This window comes from Fonsecaea monophora (genome assembly GCF_001642475.1).
Source record: "Fonsecaea monophora strain CBS 269.37 chromosome Unknown Scaff13, whole genome shotgun sequence".
NCBI lineage: Eukaryota > Fungi > Ascomycota > Eurotiomycetes > Chaetothyriales > Herpotrichiellaceae > Fonsecaea > Fonsecaea monophora.
Window position 1 is genome coordinate 250,769 of NW_019173944.1, and position 20,102 is coordinate 270,870.

Sequence of the window (20,102 nt, forward strand, 5' to 3'; positions counted from 1 at the left end):
GGCTGGTACCGGCGATGCTCCTCCTGGACAGGAGTACGACTGGGACCGGACGACTCAAGGTCCTCGCCGCTGACAGGGTTGAAGTATCTCGAGGAACTCAAAGGACTGGATGGAGGGCCGACTTGGCCTGATGAGTGTGAGTCGCGGCATCAGAGATGAATACAGAGAGATATCCATACCACGGTGCAGGCCAAGACATTCAACACGATATGGAACGAGGGAAGAAACAGTATCTAGGAATGAGTTTCAGAGGTTTCGCTAGCCACTTTACTTCACTTCCTTCAGCAGGGCAACACGCCATGATACGCATTTCTTACAGACGGCATAGTCACAGTGCCGAAACACACCGACTGCAGAGCCTCCGTATGGAAAGAACTTACATGGCCAAGTTAAGAATGGGGTGTCTGGATGAGGGGCGCCGAGACTCTAGATCGAGTTGGAACGGCGGCTTCTGTGGAGCGTAGATTATGAGGCCAGATAGAGTCACTTGTAGAGCCAGGGAACACCAGAGTCAATGGCCAACAATGATGATAGGTGTGTTCTCCTCTTCCATGGAAGATAAATTCAGATCCCATTGTTCATGAAAAGACTACTGCGTTATAAATATTCCCAGTAGATTTGCAGCGATGAAGCGCTCCAGAAAAACCCCCCAACGCCAAAGTTTGCTTGCAGGGTTCATAACACCATTAAAGTCATGCTTTGACAATCTTGTTGACAGCCTCCTCGATGCGTTTGCCCAGGGACTCATCTACACGACGGAAGAGTTCTGTGAAATAGGACTCGTTAGACATTGTATCAGGTGCACGCTTGGGTGGGAAAGGGAAAAGGGCACTTACCAAAGACCTTCTCGCGGAGCCAGTCTCTCTTAACCCCAGCAATGTTGCCGGCGATGTTGGAGATGAAGTTCTCCTGCGCACCCTCCTGCTTGGCCATGACTTTGGTCCACAAGGCGCGGGCCTGCTTGAAGTCGTCGTCGGTCACATCAGAAGTGAACACGACGGGTCCACTCAGAAACTCCTCAGTCGGCTTGTACTCTGATACGCCTGCGGTGTGGAAGCCCGTGGGATGAATGGAGCTGTTGATGTAGTTCGGGTCAGGACCGTAGTTGGTGCTAAAGTTCATGAAACCATCGCGCTCAGTCGGGACGTAGATCGGCACCTTGGCAGCATTGGTGGGTAGCATTTGGTAGTTGACGCCGAGTCGGTAGCGGGCGGCGTCGGGATAGGCGAACATCCGAGCCTGCAGCATGGGATCGGCGCTGGGCTCAATACCAGGGACTATATTCGATGGTGTAAAGGCGGCTTGCTCAATCTCGGCGAAGTAGTTGGTAGGATTGGTGTCAAAGACTAGCTTGCCCACGGGCCGGAGGGGATATTGCTCATGAGGCAACACCTTGGTCATATCAAAAATGTTGACTGGACACATGGCCACATCGGCAGGATGGATAGTTTGAATGGACACTGTGTAAGAGGGATAGTTACCCTTTTCAATCTCGTTGAAAAGATCATTGGTCAAAAAGTCAGGGCTCTCGCCAGCGACTTTGATAGCTTCGTCGTTTGTGAAGTTCTTGATGCCTCCGTCAGCGTGGATATGGATTTTGACATAATGGTAGGAGCCATCCTTCTTCGTAAACTTGTAGGTGTGACCACTGTAACCGTTGATGGAGCGCAAAGACGCAGGAGTGCCGCGGTCACTGAAGAGGAACATCAAGGCATGGATGGACTCGGGGGAGCCGACGTGAAAGTCCCAGAACATGTCTGCATCAGAGGTGTGCGTAGCAGGATGTCTCTTGTGAGAGCGGTTGAGCGAGGGGAACTTGATGGGGTCTCGAACGAAGAAGACGGGTTGGTTGTTGAACACCCAGTCATTGTTTCCTTCTGCAGTCTTGAACTTGATAGCCCAACCATGAAAGTCACGAATGGTGTCGGCGGAACCAGCCTCGGGCCCAACGGTCGAGATTCGAGTCAAGACCTCTGTCTTTTTGCCGATTCCATTGAGAAAGTCTGCGTCAGTGATGTCGGAGATGTCGTGGGTGACTTGGAAATAACCCCGAGCACCAGCTGCTTTAGCATGCACGACTCTTTCCGGAATTCTCTCGCGCGAGAAGTGGGCAAGTGTCTCGATCAACTGGGTGTCTTGGAGAAGAACGAGACCGCCACCCTGCTTGTTGCGGACCTGGACACTGGTGTCATTTCGAGGGAGGGGAGCACCCTCTGCAAGGGTATAGAGGTTATGAGGTCCGGCGACGATCATGTTGGGCAGAGAATATTGTTGGAGAAGGATTATCAATGGACTTTGTTGGATTGGAGAGTTGACTGGCCTTGGAAGCAGGAGAGCACTTGGCTTTTGTATCGGACAGTGAAGCGTTTTCAATGAGCCACTCAGGTATCTATCCCAGAAGACGTGGCTTGTTTCTCATCTCGCCTTGCTCCCCATGCGTCGGAACCTTCCATCACCAGCATCATCGCCGCGTTGTGTCTGACGATAGAGGAGTACATCTTCAAAGGATATGGTCTCTCACTGGTTGTGGACAAAAATTCAGGCAATAGCCTCGCGTTAAAGATTAGCCAGCCTTGGGGAAAATGTTGCGCGTTAATCCGTGAGGTGGCTGTTGATGTTTTGCGGCCCTGTTGGCTGACTAAATTGCACACCAACGTCATTATCCCGAGGAGCCGGTGACAAAGGCCACATTTGAGCCAGATGCGGTGAATGTGTGTGTATGGACTGCAGCATTGAAGCAATAATTTAAGAGGATGAAAAAGCCCTGCCACGGATTGCGAAGAGGAAGATCTTTTGTCCGCGATTTCTCCGAAGTCAACGAGCTCTCGCTGCCTTTCACGGCAGATGGTTCCCTTACGTCAGTCCTTCATTCCCAGTCAGCGCAAGGCTGAATGACAGCCTTTTGCTATTTGACCATCTTACGATTGGACGTCTTCGTTTTCTTCACATTCATCCTTTTCCGATGTTCGATACCATATACCCGGGATATGGAAGATGTCTTTATCCTCCTTTCGGATCGCAAACACCCTTTGATGTTCTTACTGATTAGTAGATTTTGCGCCTAGGCCTTCCGCTTCTTCACGCCCTTTGACATCACGTTTTGTTCCTGAAATTGCCCTTCCGAAGAATTAATGCTTTTTGGCTGATTTTGACCTGTTATACCCGTTATCGCAGCTGCTACGCTTCTGATTGGCTCACATCTGTATTCCACCTTACTGGTCAATCGTCCGATGTACGGAGCCTGCGCTGGCAGTATCTGAGATAGCACCCTTTACTAGAACATCTTGTCATTGAACGCACTTGGCGTACCATCAACTGAGGTAGAACCACAAGCTTGAGTATATTACATCCCCTAGCCTCTTCAAACATGGCCCTCCCAGCCGATTTCCCCTTAAAAGTTGCAGGCGGGAAGACTATTCAGATTCCGTCTGTGGGCTTTGGTACCTGGGGTGGAGGTTTGTCTCGGATATAGCCCGATATTTGTCCCTCGTGTCTGACCTCTGCAAAGGCGATCCAGGATGGTGTAAAGCCGCTACGTTGACGGCTCTGAAACTGGGATACAGACATTTGGATTGTGCTTGGATGTATGGTGTATGATGCCACCCTTTACAAAATCCTCGCGGTCGATCCAGCACTGACTCCTATCCAAGGTCGATGAAGAAGTTGGAGCGGCGATCCGAGAATCAGGGGTCCCCAGATCCGAAATATTCATTACGACAAAGTTCTGGCCACACTTCTCTGCGCCGGAGAATGTGGAATTGTGCCTGGACCAGTGCTTGAAACGGATGGGCCTCGAATATGTCGACTTGTTCCTGGCGCATTGGCCCGTCGCATTCAAACCGATATCGCGAGACGCCCTTGAGAATGCGCATAGCCGTGCCTACGTCTCCAAGACGGAAAAAGGAATCTTGGTGGAACCAGGCACCGATAAAGCAGTGTTTGACTGGGAACATACCACTAGCAATATCGCGGCTCAAGCCGGTATGTTACATTCACACACAGTCCCATGGCCAGCAATTGACGGATGCCGTTGACCATTCCAACAGGTCAGCAAGGCAGCTACGTCCCTACGTGGCAAGCGATGCAAAAACTCGTGTCAACCGGCAAGACACGAGCGGTTGGCGTCTCCAACTTTTCCATCGCTGATGTCAAGGAACTCTTGCCGTACGCGCAAGACGTGCCCATATCCTGCAACCAGGTCGAGGTCCATCCATGGCTCCCAAACAACGAGCTCATCGCTTTCATGAAGGAGCACGGCATCCTGGTCACCTGCTACTCTCCGTTCGCGGGCCAGAAAGCGGATGGAAAGACACTACTCAAAGACCCCACGGTCGTGGAACTGGCCGAGAAAAACAGCATGGACGTCGGACAGTTGCTGCAGAGTTGGGCTGTCCAGAGGGGGACCGTCCCTCTCGGAAAGAGCCAGACAGAAGGTTCGTGTGCAGATGTTCCCTCGTACAAGTCTTGGTCGATAGAGAATGGCTGACACTTTCCCGGCTCTACTAGCCCGAATCAAATCGAATCTCGCAGTGAGGGAGCTGTCGTCAGAAGACATGCAAGTCCTCAATGCGCTGGAAATTCCGGACGGAAAGGGAAGGACAATTGACCACATTCATGACTGGGGCATCAGACTCTTCACCAACTGATGTGTTGAGCCTAGAGTCGCATAGAAACATAGAGACTATACAACCAATAGAACAGTCAATGTCAAAAGCAAGACAACTTGCTACCTAAGCTCTCCAGAACCTCAAGAATCGTTCTACATGTGTAAAGTGCGGCGGAATATAAGGCTGCGGTGCGGGGTAAATATTCCTTCGACGGTCTCCGCACTCAGCCTCGTCAATAATTTTTCCCTCGTCCATTATGCCTGGTCGCAGCTAGATATAAACGAAATTCAGTTCAATGTAGAGGTTGTACAGGTCTAAAGAAGACAACCTCAAAATGCCTCACAAACACAAGCGCAAGCGCGCCGACGACGATTCAAAGTACGTACCACCCACAGATCCACCAAAACATCCAGAAAATCGGCATTAACGAGAGATCCCTAGTTTCGACCTGCCGCCCACGTCGCGGGCGCGGACTCTGACCGTCCACCAGAAGCAAGAGTCCATCTTCACGTCGGACGCGGACAAGAAGCGCAAGCAGGAGGCCAGAAGGCAGCAGAAAAAGAAGCAGAATGGCCACAACGGGGCGGCCTTTGAGGACGATACCCCGAAAGCCTTTAGGCGGTTAATGTCGTTTCAACCGGGCGGGAAGAGGATGCCCTCGGGCTTGGACGACGGGAATATCTCCAAGAAGAAACAGAAGCAGAAGCAGAAGCAGAGGAAAGAGGACAAATCAATACCAACCAACAACTCGGCGGCGTCGAAGCCCGACACGCCAGAAGAAAATGCCACAGCGGCGGCTTCGACGGAGCCGTCCGACCCTGCGCCAACGACCGCGAAAGCGGCGAAAGTCCCCAAGATCCTCCCTGGCGAGTCCCTCGCCTCGTACTCGCGAAGGGTCGACCAATCCCTACCCCTGACCTCGCTCCCCAAACACCGGACACGCCTCAGCGCGATTCCGGGACTGGAGAAGATCAAGACCCCACTCACGAAACACAACAAGAGACTGGCGCGGATGCAGAGCGAGTGGCGCGCCACGGACCAGCGGCTGAAGGAGAAGCGGGAGGAAGCGGAGGAAGAGCTGGCGGAGAAGAAAGAGGAGGACGAGGTCCTGTGGCTCGGCGCCGGGATCGATCCGTCGACGCAGGTGTCGACGCTGGGTAAAAGCGGGAAGAAGGCCAAGAAGAAGCGCAGTGGCGGCGGTGCGAGGGACGTCGACGACGCGGACCCTTGGAAGATACTGGAGAAGAAGCGGCGTGAGGAAGGCCAATTGGGCAGGCAGACGAATTTGCAGGATGTGGTGGCCGCTCCTCCGACCTTGAAACCTGTGAAGAACATCTTCAAGGAGAAACCCGAGAGAAAAGCGGGGATGATACCAGTAGTATGAAGGTGGAAAGAAGGACATATTAGAGCGGTGGCGAAGTGAACATCTAAGCAGAGAGGAAAACGTGGTCATCCTCAGGGTGTACCATCATGAAATGGGTCCCATCTGCGCACACATACGAGTCTTGCTGTTGAGATTTTCTGATTTGGATTGCCGAGTTCTATTATTCTTAACTCATCTTCACGCGTCCTTGAGCGAGAATATTTCCCCTTGGGCACAATATCCAGCAATATCAACTCGAAGTCAACATACCCAACAACTGGGAATCCCGTTTCAAAACTGCTTTGTTCAACCCCAGGTACCTCCGCCACCTCCTTTACCTTGCCTTCTCTGCGCGCTCAGCCGCCAATCGTCATCTCCACTGGCGAATTTATTGTGCAAGGGTTGAATCCGTTCTGCCTTCTTGCGCTTGCTGAGGCGATCCGTGGGAGCGACCTTGAAGAACGTCGGGGCAGCTTCAACTAACCACTATAATCAAGAGTCAGCATCAGACAATGTCAAAAGATCTGACAGCAGGAAGGAAATTGGTGGAAAGGGGATCGGGGTAATATGGCACATACCTTCGGCTCAATCACAGTCGCGCAGTGCATGTACTCCTTGGTCGTCAGCACCAGCGTATGGAAGATGACATGCTCGGCCGGTTTTCCAAACAACGCAGAACTAGGATGCATGTACACGGGTGTCCCCTCAATGAGGGTTTTATAGCCCTCCTGCGGATCCTTCCGTGCTGAATTCCTGAAAAACCCGGCGCAGAGTGCTTGTCGAACCTTGAGCGTATTGCGACCGCAGGAAACAATCTGATGCTTGTACCGTTGCATGATAGTGACAAGTTGTTGGCGGACGTCCCTGGCCCGCGCTATTTGACGCTTTTGAATAAAGTTTTCGAAACACCAAGGATCGCTGAACCGAGATTGCTTCCATGCATTGTAGACGTTTAGTAGTGTAAGATGGTCTCCGTGGGGATCATGAAACTTGGCCTTTTTCTGGTCGGCTTGCTGTTGCTTCTCCTTCGGGCGGTAGAACACTGTCTGCACGGAGAGCATTGCCACGATGGTGAGCATCTCCTCCGAACAACCCAAATCCACGGATGCAATTAGGGCTTTTGATAAGGAGGGCTCCATGGGAAAGTCGGCCATTTTGCGTCCGAGTCGTGTGAGAAGACCTTCGTCATCGAGGGCGGAGAGGGCGTAAAGTTCTTCAAGCGCTGTCAACATAGTATTCGTGGGTGGTGGGTCCATAAAGTCGAAATGCAAGAGATCATTGATGCCCATTGCTTTGAGCATCAGAATGGTATTGGAGAGATTCTGGCGCTGGATTTCTGGTATGGAGGTAGGTAACATTTCAGACTGGTAGGCTGCTTCGGTGTATAGGCGGAAGCATTTGCCTGGACCAGTCCTACCTGCTCGACCAGCTCTCTGTTTGGCTTGTGCTTGAGAGATTGGGGTCACAACTAGCGAATCCATTCCGAGTTTTGGATCATAGGCGTTCTGCTTCACAAAGCCGGGATCTATTACGTAGTAGATTCCGTCGATGGTAATGGATGTTTCAGCAATGTTCGTAGCAATAACGACCTTTCGACCACCAGGTGGCGCAGGCTCAAAAATCCGGCTCTGCATTTCGCTGGGAAGGGCCGAGTAGACAGGCAGAATGACCAGTTCAGGGACACCAGGTCCTAAAGCCTTCATTCTTTCGTACAGAACCTCGCAGCTGGTGTCAATCTCTTCCTGTCCAGTTAAGAACAGAAGAATATCACCGGGTGGTTCGGTAAGATGGATTTGCATGACAGTAGTCAACGCCGCGTCCAAGTAGTCTTCCTCCGGCTCTCTGGAATACATGATTTCAACAGGGAATGTTCGGCCGGGGATGGAGAATATGGGACATTGGTTGAAGTACTCGGAGAACTTGTCTGCATCGAGAGTGGCGGATGTGACAATCAGCTTCAGGTCCGGTCGCCTCTTCAAGGTTTTCTTGAGCAGCCCAAACAAAACATCCGTGGCGATGGTCCTCTCGTGTGCCTCGTCCAGCATAATGACGCTGTAGCGCTTGAGATCTGGATCCAGTAAAATCTCTCGCTGAAGCATCCCGTCAGTCATGTATTTGATCTTGGTGGCCGGTGACGTTCGATCCTCAAAACGAATTGTATAGCCGACCTCTTTTCCCAACTCGCAGCCGACCTCCTCGGACACACGCTTTGCGACGGACATGGCAGCGACACGCCGAGGTTGCGTACAGCCGATCATGCCGTTGTTGGCGTACCCGGCTTCAGCAAGGTACTGGGTGAGCTGGGTTGTCTTGCCAGAACCAGTGTCTCCAACCACGATAAGCAGCTGATTCGCAGCAACAGCTTCGAGCAATTGTTTGCGAAAATGAAAGACTGGAAGTGACTCCCTTTGCTGCTTGATAGTCATGTCTGTCCGGCGGCCATAAGACTGATTCTTGCCTTGGGTGGCTCGTTTCCATTCGGGCACTGCTTCAATAGCTCGAGACGATTGTTGTTGGGCTTGTCGCAGGTCCGATGCGAACTTTCTCTGCTCGGGATTGATCATCGGATCTTGCCATTGTGCGTTGAGGTCAACTTTGGATGCCTCTTCTGCCGCCCGCTCCGCTGCTTCCTGTTGCTTGAGTTCTTTTCTCTCCTTGGCTAGGTTTGTACCAGCTTGAGCTGCCCTGTTGAGTGACCCTTCAGGAGCCTTCACAACTCGAATGGGTGACAGTTCCAAGGACAGTTTGGTTTGGCCTGCAAGGAAGGGTGGCTCCTCTTCTCGAACCTCAATATCGATGTCTTCTTCCTCCTCAAACTGGTCATCTCCGTTCAAGGTTGCATTGTATTCCTCGTCAATATCAGGGTAATCATGCGCCGATATTGCACCTGAGGCGATGAGTTGTTTGATTTCCCATCGTTCAGGGGATGTCAATCTCTTCCGGGATTTGCTCGACTTTGAAGTGTAATTGTCTTCGATATCGGGGACTGTGCTACTCAGATTTCCATAACGGTCTTCCGACGATGCACCGTTGAGACTCTCCATGTTAGCGCCGGAGGCTATTCTCCTTGACGGAACAAGATCTTGCCCAGTGACCTGATCAACCTCCTTCATCGACAAGCTGATTTTGTTGTTCTCCATCTTGACAACTTTGACCTTTACGTGCTGTCCACGAGATAGAAGATCAGAGGGATGGTTGACCCTAGCGCCCTCCTGAATGGCAGAGACGTGAATAAGCCCGCTGGCATTGCCTTTGACACCTTGAAGACTAGCAAATGCGCCAAAGTCCTTGATTCCATTGATCACTGCATCATAGACTTTATAGAGAACGGGGAGCTCGTCGATATCACGAGGAGGCGGCCTTCGGAAATCTTCGTCTTCGTCGTAGTCGCGTCTCCTGCTCTTGTGGTGGCCATTCTGCCTCTCATCGTAGCGGTCTCTACGACCGGTGGACCTGTTTTCATAATCACGGTCTTGATATCTGCGTGACCTTTTGTCCTCGTGAGGGCTGGGACTTCGAGACCAGTATTTGCGCCTTGGTTCCCGGTTCCTTGCATAGTCATCCCGATCTGGACTGCGACTCCTCTTTCTGGTTCTTTCGGTATGTCCATTCGTACCGGCCTTCGATTTTCCTGCAAGGCCTTCGAGAAGTGCAAAGGTATCGTCCTGTGCAAGGTTGTTTGTCCGACTTGCCTTCTGTGCAGCGATATCATCCTCGGAGTCGGTCCAGGACTGGTCACGATCTGGAACAGCAAGCCCCTTAAAGACTTTCGCTTTGCGACCGATCGCATCTAGCTCGTCCATGTCGGAAGAGCCATTTGCCTGCGCAGATTGTTTCTGGGAGTTTTTGTACTTAGGATGCATCGCCTTGATCAACCGATCGATGCTCTCAACCAGGCTGTTGGGAAATTCTGCCCCCATGCCCGCTAAGTCCTCCTTGAACTTTTCCAGGTTGCCCCCACATTTTTCGTGCTGGTCGATGACAAACTCGGCGAGAGTTTTGTCGTTGATTCCCAGGTGGTTTTGCAGTTCGGAGGTAACTTTGGAAACGAGCGACAGCAGTTCGAGGGAGGTGAAGTCGTCCATGGCTGGCCAAAGGCAAGCCTAGATCGTGAAGGTTGTGCAATTGTTCGTGGAAGGGCGGGCCTGGTCCAGCCAGTTGTCGGCCCTTGGTGATGTATTCTCGATGTTGGAGATGGACATGGAATTTTTGAGAAGCGGCAAGCGGGATGCAGGCTGCGGATCAAACAAACCTCGCTTCGCTTGGGTTGGCTCGATCTGGGTGGCGGCAGCTTGGGTGGCGCAGGCCGCCCCAGCTCCGTTGGGTCACTTGGTGGCACCTGGCGAATAGGCTCGATTTGTCGACAGTTGAACGGCAGGGTCTTTCTTAGGTCGAGACCTTGGATATCATATTATTACATGGTGGATGGATGGTGACGACGGTGCCTGCACTGTGTCAATGCCAGTAGATCACCCCTCCTTGACCCTCTAATTGAAGCTCAAGTAAGTAGAAAAAGGTACCTTCACCCCGCCATCAGAATCTACAATCCGTCTTTTTTTCCTCCTCCAGATATCCATTACCCTTCTACAACAGAGTCCTTCCCTCACAATCCTTTGGCATTGCAAAGAGCGTCGCCCCAGTCCAGTCTGTTATCATAGTCATCACCGGAAATGGAGAACATTCGGGCAAAGATCAAGCGCCGTCTCAGCCACAAAGACAAAGAGAGTATGCACTTCCATCTCCTCGCCCAGAGCCTGTGAAACTTCCACAAGGCTTGACACAAAGCTCAGGCATTCACTGTCTCCCTCTGGTCTCCGTGGCTTTCAGTGTCATATACACCGCTGCTAACCTCGTGTGCAGTCAACTTTGACGAGCATGATTCAGCCGACGAAGAAACCATGGACTATGTCACCAAAGAGGCCGATGATGCAGAAAAAGAAGGACATGACACAGGCAAGCCAGGGAGCTTCTTGAACCGCTTGATCCTGCATGGCAACAAAAAGACCGAGGACCAGCTCGCTCGCGAAATGGCAGCATCAAACCCGTCAACCGCTGACAAAGTGGCTACTCAACAATGAGTATGGCAAGTACATCGACGGTTGGCTCGCCCTCGAGTTTCTTCCACGAAGCACGGGGATCGGTATTGGTCGAATAAGAGGTATTGGTACAAGGTAGCACAATAGCAACCAAATAAAAAGCCATCCACTGCTACACATACACACACTTGTCTGTGCACGACGTGGCCTTTGTATCTTAAAGTGGTTTCGCGCCCAAAATCTGTAGCATCTGGGTGTCCTTAGAAGCTTCGACATCGTCTCCTGATCGAGTATATCAAGCCTCCTTGCCAGGATGCGATTTCTCCTCAAGAAAATGAGACAGCCGAACGATAGCGTGTTCGAAATTCATCCATGCGCTACATTGTAAGACTGTAGAGGCGGAGAATCCTCGAACTCCACGCCTGATGAACCCCGGATCCAGTCCACAGGAAGGGCATCAGATTCCTCTGGTAGCTCCGAAGGAGACTCTTGTTCTGTAGTCGAAGTTTCGTCCGTTTGGATTTGAGGAAGAGCCATCCTCTTTTTGTATGACAACACTCTCTTGCGCAGATCGGGGTTGGCAGAAAACTCAAGGAGACAGGTGTTTATTCGGTCTTCTGCCAGCTCTTTGGCGTACACGGCCATTTCCCTGTCCTTAAAGACGCCCAGGAACCTGTAACTTAGCCAGAGGTAGAGGACGAGCGACTTGTGAAGGTCTTCTAGGCTTTCAAGATATGCTCGGTCTCCTGAGACAGGCTTCTCAAGAACCTCAAGCTGAACTTCAGGGACGTCAACGATCGTTACCTGTCGTCGCTCTGCCACGCATCTCGCAAAGGCTCGCATAACCACATCCATCGCTTGGGAGGCTGAAGTAGCTGGTGCAGCTGTCAACATGATGCGTTGAGTCATGGTCAAACCTCGGACGGGTTCGATTACTCGAGAAATTCGACTCTGGTCTCGAATACTGCATACTCGAAATCGCTCATGTGTGGCAGCTTTTCCGCACAACCGTCGCAGGATGTATTCGAAGGGGATCCCCTTGGGCAAACGACCCTCGAGTTCCTCCATTGCCTCAGCGGGTGGAAGCATACCTGCTCTTTTGATAGGGGCAGCCTCCGATTCCGTTGCGGCTCGCACAAGAGGTAAATCTTCGTCGTTGAGAGTCGTGACTAGACCTACGTTAGATTCCGATGCGGCTGGGGTGTTATTCATAGCCTGATGCGCATTTCGGAAGCGTCCAGCGCGACCACCGATTTGCTTGATTTGAGCGGTTGACAACTGCACAATAGAAGTCCCATTGAATTTTGAAACACTGTGGAAGACAATGCGTTTCACGCTCCTGAGCCAGACGTCAGTTTGCTTTCCTCGTACACGATTTAGGCGACTTACAAATTCAAGCCCATGCCGATAGCATCACTTGCTACCAGAAAATCGTAGTCATTGTTGGGGTCGTTGAACAGCGCAGCCTGTTGTGCGCGAGTTTCGGGTGGGAGGCTACCATAAACAATGGCACAACGACGTCCTGTGTCCAACTCGATCTGCTTTTTCAATGCATGAATGTTGATGACCGAAAATGCCACAATGCAGTCACCTTTGCGGAGGTTCTTGAGATCTCCTCGCAGGCTCTTTGTCATGACCTTGAGCGGATTCAGCCTCTTATATTCATGCACATGAAGTATGTCTCCCGTGGATGCCGTCAGCTCTCGAACAAGGGGAAGCACCCGAGTTTCTCCGCAAATGTGCACTTCCTTTGCGTTGGCACCAAGGAAAGCTCGAGTCCATGCCCAACCCCGATCCTGGTCAGCCATCATTTGCACCTCGTCAATAACGGCAACCTCAAACCGTGCGGATATGTCGACCATTTCGACAGTCGAGGCGCGTAGCTTTGTATTGGGATCATCCTCTAATCTGACGTCGTCTCCAGTGATAAGGTCACACGGGACGCCCTTTGCTTTGAACCTTGAGTACACTTCATGTGCTAGCAACCGTAGAGGGCCTGCGTAAAATCCGTCTCCACTTTCTTCCAGACGTTTCAAAGCGTTGTAGGTTTTCCCTGAATTGGTAGGACCAATGTGCAGGTGGACATCTCTTTGCACCTGTCGAGCATTGGTATACCATTCTATAGGAAATTGTAGATCGTCGAGTGCCGAACGCTCCTGCGGGGCATCTTGTGCCCTTCTAAACAGGACATAGTCAATGAAGCCAAAGTGTAGCACTCTCGGGAGTTCATTCTGCCAGTCACCCAACTGAGCGCGACCGATATCAGACAGTAATCCGTCAAAATCTGCGGTCTCTGAGGCACCGCGCGCTGTGAGTGTGTTTTCGAGCAATTGCCTGAATGCGGGCCAGTATGTCCCACTAGGATCGAGCGCTGCCAGTTGTGTGACTTCTGATTCTGCTGTCACTTTTGTGGACTCCAACTCCTTCTTCAGCTTCGACAGACTGACCCGAACGCGGTTGGAGCTCGCATCGGGTGAGATCTGAAATGTTTTGAGGATCGGACGCCGACTTGGCTGGCGAGACCTCGAAGGTTCGGAGAAAACAGACCTCACGGTAGGTGCGGCTTTATGGTGTCTTCGGTCTGTTCGCCTGGCGGTGGCAGAGAAATTGCGCAGATTTTCAGGACATCGTTTCGGCGTCGGTACAAAGAAGGCTCGAAATGAACAGAAGAGGCATTGCGCTCGACGAGTAGAGGGAATGTACATGCCCCGGCAGATCTGAGCGACGTCGGAGGCACACTTCAGGAGGACAGCGTAGATAACTATGATAGGGGTTTTCCGTCCTCGTAGACCTCGCCGAATCGCTACTATACAGAATTGGTAGGAGAGGAAGCGCTCCCCATCATCGTCATCGAAAAAAGTTGGTGACATATTGACATGTGCAGCCTTATCACGTGGTAGCCCACCTTTGGACGAGGCTGGAGTGCCGCCCAATGTCACCGCAGCAGCCTGCGGCAAAGTATCCCACACCACAAAACCCGTCGGTGCACGGATACATGAAACAGAACTTCTCATTCCGCTTTTGATGAACTGTGCGTGCAGAGTCTTGGAGTCATCCAATGTTCTTGAGTATGTGAGCAAGACTCCTCACTCTGAATCCTTGTGCCGGCCATGGCAACCTCCATCCTCGACATTCAGCGGAATATCATACTAGGCACGATTCGGGCTACCAGTGGCAGAGATTGGAAAGTCTTGATTTTGGATGAGCAAAGCAAACGAATTGTGTACAATGTATGCAAAGAGGATGATATACTGAACGCCAACATAACCAATATCGAACTTCTCGAAGACCGCAGGCAGAGCCTCCCCGACACCGATGCGATTTACCTCCTTTCCCCTCTCCCGCACATAGTCGAAAGCCTCAAGGCTGATCTCAGTCGAAAGAGGTACCGCCGTGCTCACCTCATCTGGACCTCCCAATTACCCAGGAATCATGGAGAAGAGCTGTTCCGCTCAGAGTCTCGAGCACAGTTGATTGTCGAATCTCGAACGTTGAACGTTGAGTATTTTCCGCGAGAATGCAACCTCGTCACATTTCGCGAGCCATGGAGTTTTCATGTGCTCTTCCACCCGGCTTGCGACTCGTTGGTTAAAGACCACTTGGACGGCGTGACCCAGAAACTCGTGTCTATATGCGTGTCTCTAGGCGAATACCCTCTTATCAGATTCTACAAGCCTAGGGAGCATCAAAGACACGCTGCTGATGTCCTGTGCTACCATCTCGCCAGCTTCGTCCAGAGTGCGTTGGACGACTATGCTCGTGATCCTCGGAACGATTTTCCTCCCCAGAACCCTGGTAATCGGCCTCGAGCGGTTCTACTGATCACAGACAGATCCATGGATCTGATGTCTCCATTTGTCCATGAGTTGACATATCAGGCCATGGCAATGGATCTCTTACCGATACGAGACGATGAGGACAAAATAACATACAGAAACATTATCAGGCGAGGTCAACCCGATCAGGAAGAAAAAGATGTGGAGATTACAGAGAAAGATAACCTCTGGGTTGTTCACCGACACATGCACATGAAAGATCTCCTAGTCAAGTTGAGCGAGGAATTCAGGAAATTCCAAGCCAAAAATCCCCAGTTTGCTGATAACGATGGACAACCGGCGAGTATCAACACCATCAAGGACATGTTAGCGGGACTCCCGGAATTCCAGGAAGGTAAAGAAGCCTTCTCACTCCATATTGACATGGCCGAGAAATGCGCCAAAATCTTTGCAGACCGCAAACTCCTAGAGGTTGTTTCAGTCGAGCAATCTCTTGCCACAGGGCTTGACGAGGAGAACAAGAAACCGAAGAATCTAGCAGATCAGGTTGTCAGACTGCTTGACGATGACAGCGTCGTCCATGAAGATCGAGTTCGACTTTTGATTTTATACATCTTGTACAAGAATGGCATTTTGAGAGGAGACATCGAAAAGCTGCGATGTCACGGCGAACTCTCACCGATGGATGGGGAAATCATTTATAACCTGATAACTCTTGGAGCAAGGGTTGAAAAGCAGTTGAAAGATGTGACGCCTACTCCGACGCCGTTGTTCCCACCGAAGATCAGAGATGTCAGCAACATGGAGGAAGTGAGTCTGTCACGATTTGAGCCAGCGCTGAGGTATATGCTCGAAGAACAATGCCAGGGTACATTGGACCTTAATGTATTCCCTCCTGTGAAGCCACATCTCAATGACCCAAACAGCCAAATGAGTGTCTCTCAGACTTCTCTCAGAAATACAGGCAAGCCTACATGGGCTCAAACGCGCTCTCAATCCAACAAACCGCGCCAACGCATCATTGTGTTCGTTGCTGGCGGCGCCACCTACGCCGAAGCACGAGCCTGCTATGAAGTCTCACAGATGGCTGGCAAAGAAGTTTTCCTCGCAACAACCCACATGATAACACCTAAAAACTTCTTGCGGCAAGTCAGTCAACTCAGTGCTGGGCGACGGCAGCTTGATCTGCCAATGGATCGAGCCGCCCCACGACTACCAGCATGGATGACGGAACCTCCCCCACAGGCTCAGCAACAACCAAGACCTCAGCAACCTGCAAACGGCAGACCACCCGAAAAGGTTCGACCACCGACTGACGCGATGGCGAACATGAATCTTGGTGGCAGAGGACCACAGAATGGGACACGACCTGGTGTGGGGACAGGTCCCCCGTCCTCGAAACCACCCCAACCTTACCAGTCACCGTCTGGTGATAGTGGCCAGCACAAGTTGAAGAAAGATAAGGAGAAGAAACACCTCGGATTTTTCAAGAAGCACTAGAAGCGCATGCTTGTATGATGGTGACTTAGCGTGGCGTCGAGTGGAGGAGGAAGGGGGAACCGCAGATGTTGTGTATAGTCGTGTCCTCCCGTCTTGGTCACTGCATGGGAGATGATCAAGCCCTTCCCATATACGGTTTGAGCCAGGTTCAAGCCGGCTATGTTGGATTGTCAACTATTGGGTCCCAAGTATTTCTCCAAGTCTGGACCGTAGAACAGCTGTCTCAGCTTCTCTGCCCGTTTCTTCGCCTCGTCGTCCATGATTCGGACTCTTTTGGCGTTCAATTTCACAATTTTTTCCTCTTTCTTGGGGTTTTGTTTCTTCTTCAGCACATTCGTTTCTTCCTCATCAACCGTCTCCCGCAAACCCACGGTATCGTTTTTCTCCTTCGTTTTGATGGGTATTCTGATCCCCTCTTCTTTTGCGCCTAACCCTCTTCGAGAATCAGGATCCCAACCGTAACTTGACAAATATCGTAGACCAACCCGACCGCGGTCAAGGTCGGATGGTGGGAAAGAATGTTTCAGGCACACTTGATGTGTGATTGAGGCTTCATGACTTGTAGACAGTTCGTCGATGGCCGCGACGGGTTGCTGGCACACTGCGCATATGCCTTGGGCCTGGTCCGGCTCGAGATCTCGCTCCGTATTCCCAGAGGTGTCGGTATCCCGCGGTAAAACAATGGCTAGATATCGGGCTCTGGCGTTTGTCGAGGTTGATGGTTTGGCTGTAGATATCTGTGAATCCGGAGTGGATGCGGGGACGAAGTTGATCTTTTTGCGTCTGATACCAGCTCCAAAGACGCGCTGATCCTGGGGCGGGATGTAGTAGTCTTCATCTGTGTCTGCCATGACTCTTTGAGAGAACCTTTAGAAAATTCCTTTGTTGGCGCTGTTGTTCAGAGGCTTTGGGGTATCTGAGAAGGAATAATATCTGGCGTTGTGGCGTCATTGCCGGGTGGGTTTCAGGCACCCGGCGCCTGCGATAGGCGGATTCGGCGGAGTTTTGTCTCAAATTATTTAGGTACGAATGTACTCGATATTGCCTGTCCTGCCCTGATTTGAATTCACTTCACTCCATTTCCCGCACTTCCAAACAACCCAAGAGAACGATGCCTATTCCTCTGCTGGCGGAGGGCTTCGGCAGGGGTCTCTCGAACATACCCTTCATCTGGACGGTCGCTCAGGGTGCAGCATTAGTTGGTATCATTGCTTTGCTGAAACTGTACTTCAGCGGAGCGAGATGTCGATCAGAACGACTCATGCATGGGAAGGTGGTCATGGTTACGGTAAGAGGGTTGCCTCTTAAATCTTCGACATATGTTCTGACGCACAGTTTGTAGGGAGGAACTTCAGGCATAGGAGCTGCCGTTGTGCAAGAACTGGCCACGAGAGGCGCCCAGATCATCCTCCTGACCCATCATGCCCCCTCGGACCCTTTCCTTGTGGACTACATTGAAGATGTGCGAACAATTACAAATAATGAGCTGATATATGCCGAGCAAGTCGATCTGTCTTTGTTGCATTCAATACGGCTCTTTGCCACAAAATGGGTAGACAACGCACCTCCAAGGAGACTGGACATGGTCATTTTGTGTGCCAACGTGATGACTCCTTACTTCGGCACACCTCAGGAGACAATGGATGGACTGGAAGCCGAGTGGATGATCAACTATCTCAGCACCTTCCATCTACTTAGCATCCTTTCGCCAGCCATACGTGCGCAACCTCCCGATCGAGACGTGAGGATTCTGTTCAGCACATGCAGCAGCTACATTGGCGGCAAGTTGGACTTCGAAACTACAGACAAAGCTTCCAAATCAGGAAGCGTTTCCTACAGCCGAAGTAAATTGGCAGTCATGACCTTTGCATATGCATTTCAAAAACACCTCGACGCATATAAAAGACCAGACAAAGAACTCAACAATGCTCGGGCGCTGATAATTGACCCTGGTTATTGCCGCACACCAGGCACGCGCCGCTGGCTGTCAGGTGGTCTTATATGGGGACTGTTCCTTTATCTGATCAGTTGGCCGTTGTGGTGGCTCATTCTCAAGTCCCCTGTTCAAGGAGCCCAGAGCTACCTACTCGCCGCCATGGACGCTGAATATGGTCGAGGCGCAGGAGGGAAGATGATCAAAGAGTGCAGACAGTACGAGCCTCTCAGACCAGATGTCAAAAACGAAGAAGTCGCGAAGAAGCTGTGGGAGTTTAGCGAGAAGCAGGTCGAGCACCTGGAAAAGATAGGTGCTAAGAAGAGGGCAGCAGCAAAGAAGGAGGCAGAACAAAACAAGAGCACCGACAAAGTTGTCGGGGCAAATGATGTCTCCTCCGCCGCTGGTGGAAAAGCCGCGCCGGTTCCAGGTTCCAGGAGAAGCCGGAAAGCAACAAAATGAAGTTTCCCGCCGTATTCAGCCAGGCACATTATACGAACAATACCTTTGAGATGGCTTGTAATAGTCGCTGGGCACGTCTGGACTTTCGCTTTTCGGAAGAGCGCAACAATCAAAACCACGGCCAAGTTTTGTTGCTGACCAAATACAAACTGGACAAGACACCAATCACATGTTGAATCTATATGGTTCGTGCCACCATAGCAGGATAAGGATTTGGATGCCTAGTTGACAAGCCACGGCCAAGCTTCGTCGAGAGGCCGGTCACTTGGTATATACATCTTGCCCTGCACTTCAACCTCGTTTGACCAGCGAATACGAGGGAATACGACATGGTGCTGTAGGCGTTCTAGCACTTTCTCAATGACGGCTGACTTGTCTCTGAGTCGGACAATTGAGTGCAGGGAATGCCTCGACGACCTTTCTTGGCTCCAACCATTGAGACACAAAATTATCAATCAATGTGGTTGCCTAACATGTCCCATCAGAAGTTGAATTGACGGAAAAAGCCACCCTGGGTATAAAGTAGCCCACAAACACTGGAAGAATAGGGCATACACCAACAGTCACAGCCCAACAGCTCAGATATATATCCCAACATCAATCTAGTCAAACCATTCCCTCCTTCTCCTTCGTCGATACGGCACTTGCAATGGCTTCCAGGCCTGAATCAATTTCTGGCGGTTGTCTTTGCGGCTCCATCAGATACAAGCTGGTGTTTCCAGAGGATGCAGCGTGGCCAGCCAATGTATGACGCCTAGTCTTCAGCATAGTAGGCATATCTAACGATCTACTTCAGGGAGCCACTTGTCAATGCACAATGTGCCGCAAGTGGACTGGGGCGTTGGTCTCCCATGACCTTCTTATTCACCCGTCCCAACTTGTCGGCGACATTACAAAATGCACAACCTACAAAGAATACCAGTCAAGCGAAACCGCTGTCCGGTCTTTTTGCTCTCAATGTGGGAGCGGACTCACATGGCGAATCATTGGTGTGGACGACATGATTGTTATCATGACGGGTACACTTGATGAAGAAACATTGATTGGGAAAAAAGTCGAGGGCAGTGAGCAGAGTACCGAACTCGGCATCAAGTTCGATCGACAAGGTGGACTTTACAAAGAGCTCTGCATGCCGATCATGGGCAATCTATTCTGGAACAATGTGATTCCTGGTGTCACTGATCATGATGTTGGAGGGACCAAATTCTTACAATCGTTTCCGCAAGAATGAGGTGAGAGCGGATGTCCTGTCCGTTCTAGCACATGGCATCTCGAACGCCACCAGGGATCTCGAGGTACCAGCCAGACAGGACAACGCAGTTTCGTTGAAATGTTCGCTGTTTTCTCAAAAAGACCCGTTCTCAAGATGCCTTTGTTTCGCAGCAACTGCCAATTTGCAGCATATTTCAGGCTGAGGAGAAAGGC

The 20,102-nt window shown here is 51.2% G+C and overlaps 9 protein-coding genes across 9 annotated transcripts; 5 read left to right on the forward strand and 4 right to left on the reverse strand.

Annotated features, from left to right (window-relative positions):
* Positions 1–692: 692 nt before the first annotated feature.
* AYO21_02864 (hypothetical protein) lies at positions 693–2,253 on the reverse strand (the record flags this gene model as incomplete). Its single annotated transcript, XM_022652840.1, has 2 exons — positions 693–748; positions 837–2,253. The coding sequence occupies 2 exons, from the start codon at positions 2,251–2,253 to the stop codon at positions 693–695; spliced, it is 1,473 nt and encodes a 490-aa protein (XP_022514865.1).
* A 1,114-nt stretch (positions 2,254–3,367) lies between these two features.
* Positions 3,368–4,646, forward strand: AYO21_02865 (hypothetical protein; the record flags this gene model as incomplete). The annotated part of the gene is made up of 5 exons (XM_022652841.1): positions 3,368–3,455; positions 3,509–3,591; positions 3,651–3,981; positions 4,047–4,433; positions 4,531–4,646. 5 exons carry the CDS (start codon positions 3,368–3,370, stop codon positions 4,644–4,646), a joined length of 1,005 nt encoding a protein of 334 aa, XP_022514866.1.
* Positions 4,647–4,941: 295 nt separating this feature from the next.
* Positions 4,942–5,991, forward strand: AYO21_02866 (hypothetical protein; the record flags this gene model as incomplete). Its single annotated transcript, XM_022652842.1, has 2 exons — positions 4,942–4,985; positions 5,049–5,991. 2 exons carry the CDS (start codon positions 4,942–4,944, stop codon positions 5,989–5,991), a joined length of 987 nt encoding a protein of 328 aa, XP_022514867.1.
* A 285-nt stretch (positions 5,992–6,276) lies between these two features.
* Positions 6,277–10,055, reverse strand: AYO21_02867 (hypothetical protein; the record flags this gene model as incomplete). The annotated part of the gene is made up of 2 exons (XM_022652843.1): positions 6,277–6,456; positions 6,549–10,055. 2 exons carry the CDS (start codon positions 10,053–10,055, stop codon positions 6,277–6,279), a joined length of 3,687 nt encoding a protein of 1,228 aa, XP_022514868.1.
* Positions 10,056–11,372: 1,317 nt separating this feature from the next.
* On the reverse strand, positions 11,373–13,876 carry AYO21_02868 (hypothetical protein; the record flags this gene model as incomplete). Its single annotated transcript, XM_022652844.1, has 3 exons — positions 11,373–12,345; positions 12,396–13,767; positions 13,819–13,876. 3 exons carry the CDS (start codon positions 13,874–13,876, stop codon positions 11,373–11,375), a joined length of 2,403 nt encoding a protein of 800 aa, XP_022514869.1.
* A 240-nt stretch (positions 13,877–14,116) lies between these two features.
* Positions 14,117–16,282, forward strand: AYO21_02869 (hypothetical protein; the record flags this gene model as incomplete). The annotated part of the gene is made up of 1 exon (XM_022652845.1): positions 14,117–16,282. The coding sequence occupies one exon, from the start codon at positions 14,117–14,119 to the stop codon at positions 16,280–16,282; it is 2,166 nt and encodes a 721-aa protein (XP_022514870.1).
* Positions 16,283–16,452: 170 nt separating this feature from the next.
* AYO21_02870 (hypothetical protein) lies at positions 16,453–17,133 on the reverse strand (the record flags this gene model as incomplete). Its single annotated transcript, XM_022652846.1, has 1 exon — positions 16,453–17,133. One exon carries the CDS (start codon positions 17,131–17,133, stop codon positions 16,453–16,455), a length of 681 nt encoding a protein of 226 aa, XP_022514871.1.
* A 260-nt stretch (positions 17,134–17,393) lies between these two features.
* On the forward strand, positions 17,394–18,677 carry AYO21_02871 (hypothetical protein; the record flags this gene model as incomplete). Its single annotated transcript, XM_022652847.1, has 2 exons — positions 17,394–17,570; positions 17,625–18,677. The coding sequence occupies 2 exons, from the start codon at positions 17,394–17,396 to the stop codon at positions 18,675–18,677; spliced, it is 1,230 nt and encodes a 409-aa protein (XP_022514872.1).
* An 817-nt stretch (positions 18,678–19,494) lies between these two features.
* AYO21_02872 (hypothetical protein) lies at positions 19,495–19,908 on the forward strand (the record flags this gene model as incomplete). The annotated part of the gene is made up of 1 exon (XM_022652848.1): positions 19,495–19,908. The coding sequence occupies one exon, from the start codon at positions 19,495–19,497 to the stop codon at positions 19,906–19,908; it is 414 nt and encodes a 137-aa protein (XP_022514873.1).
* Between the last annotated feature and the right edge of the window lie 194 nt (positions 19,909–20,102).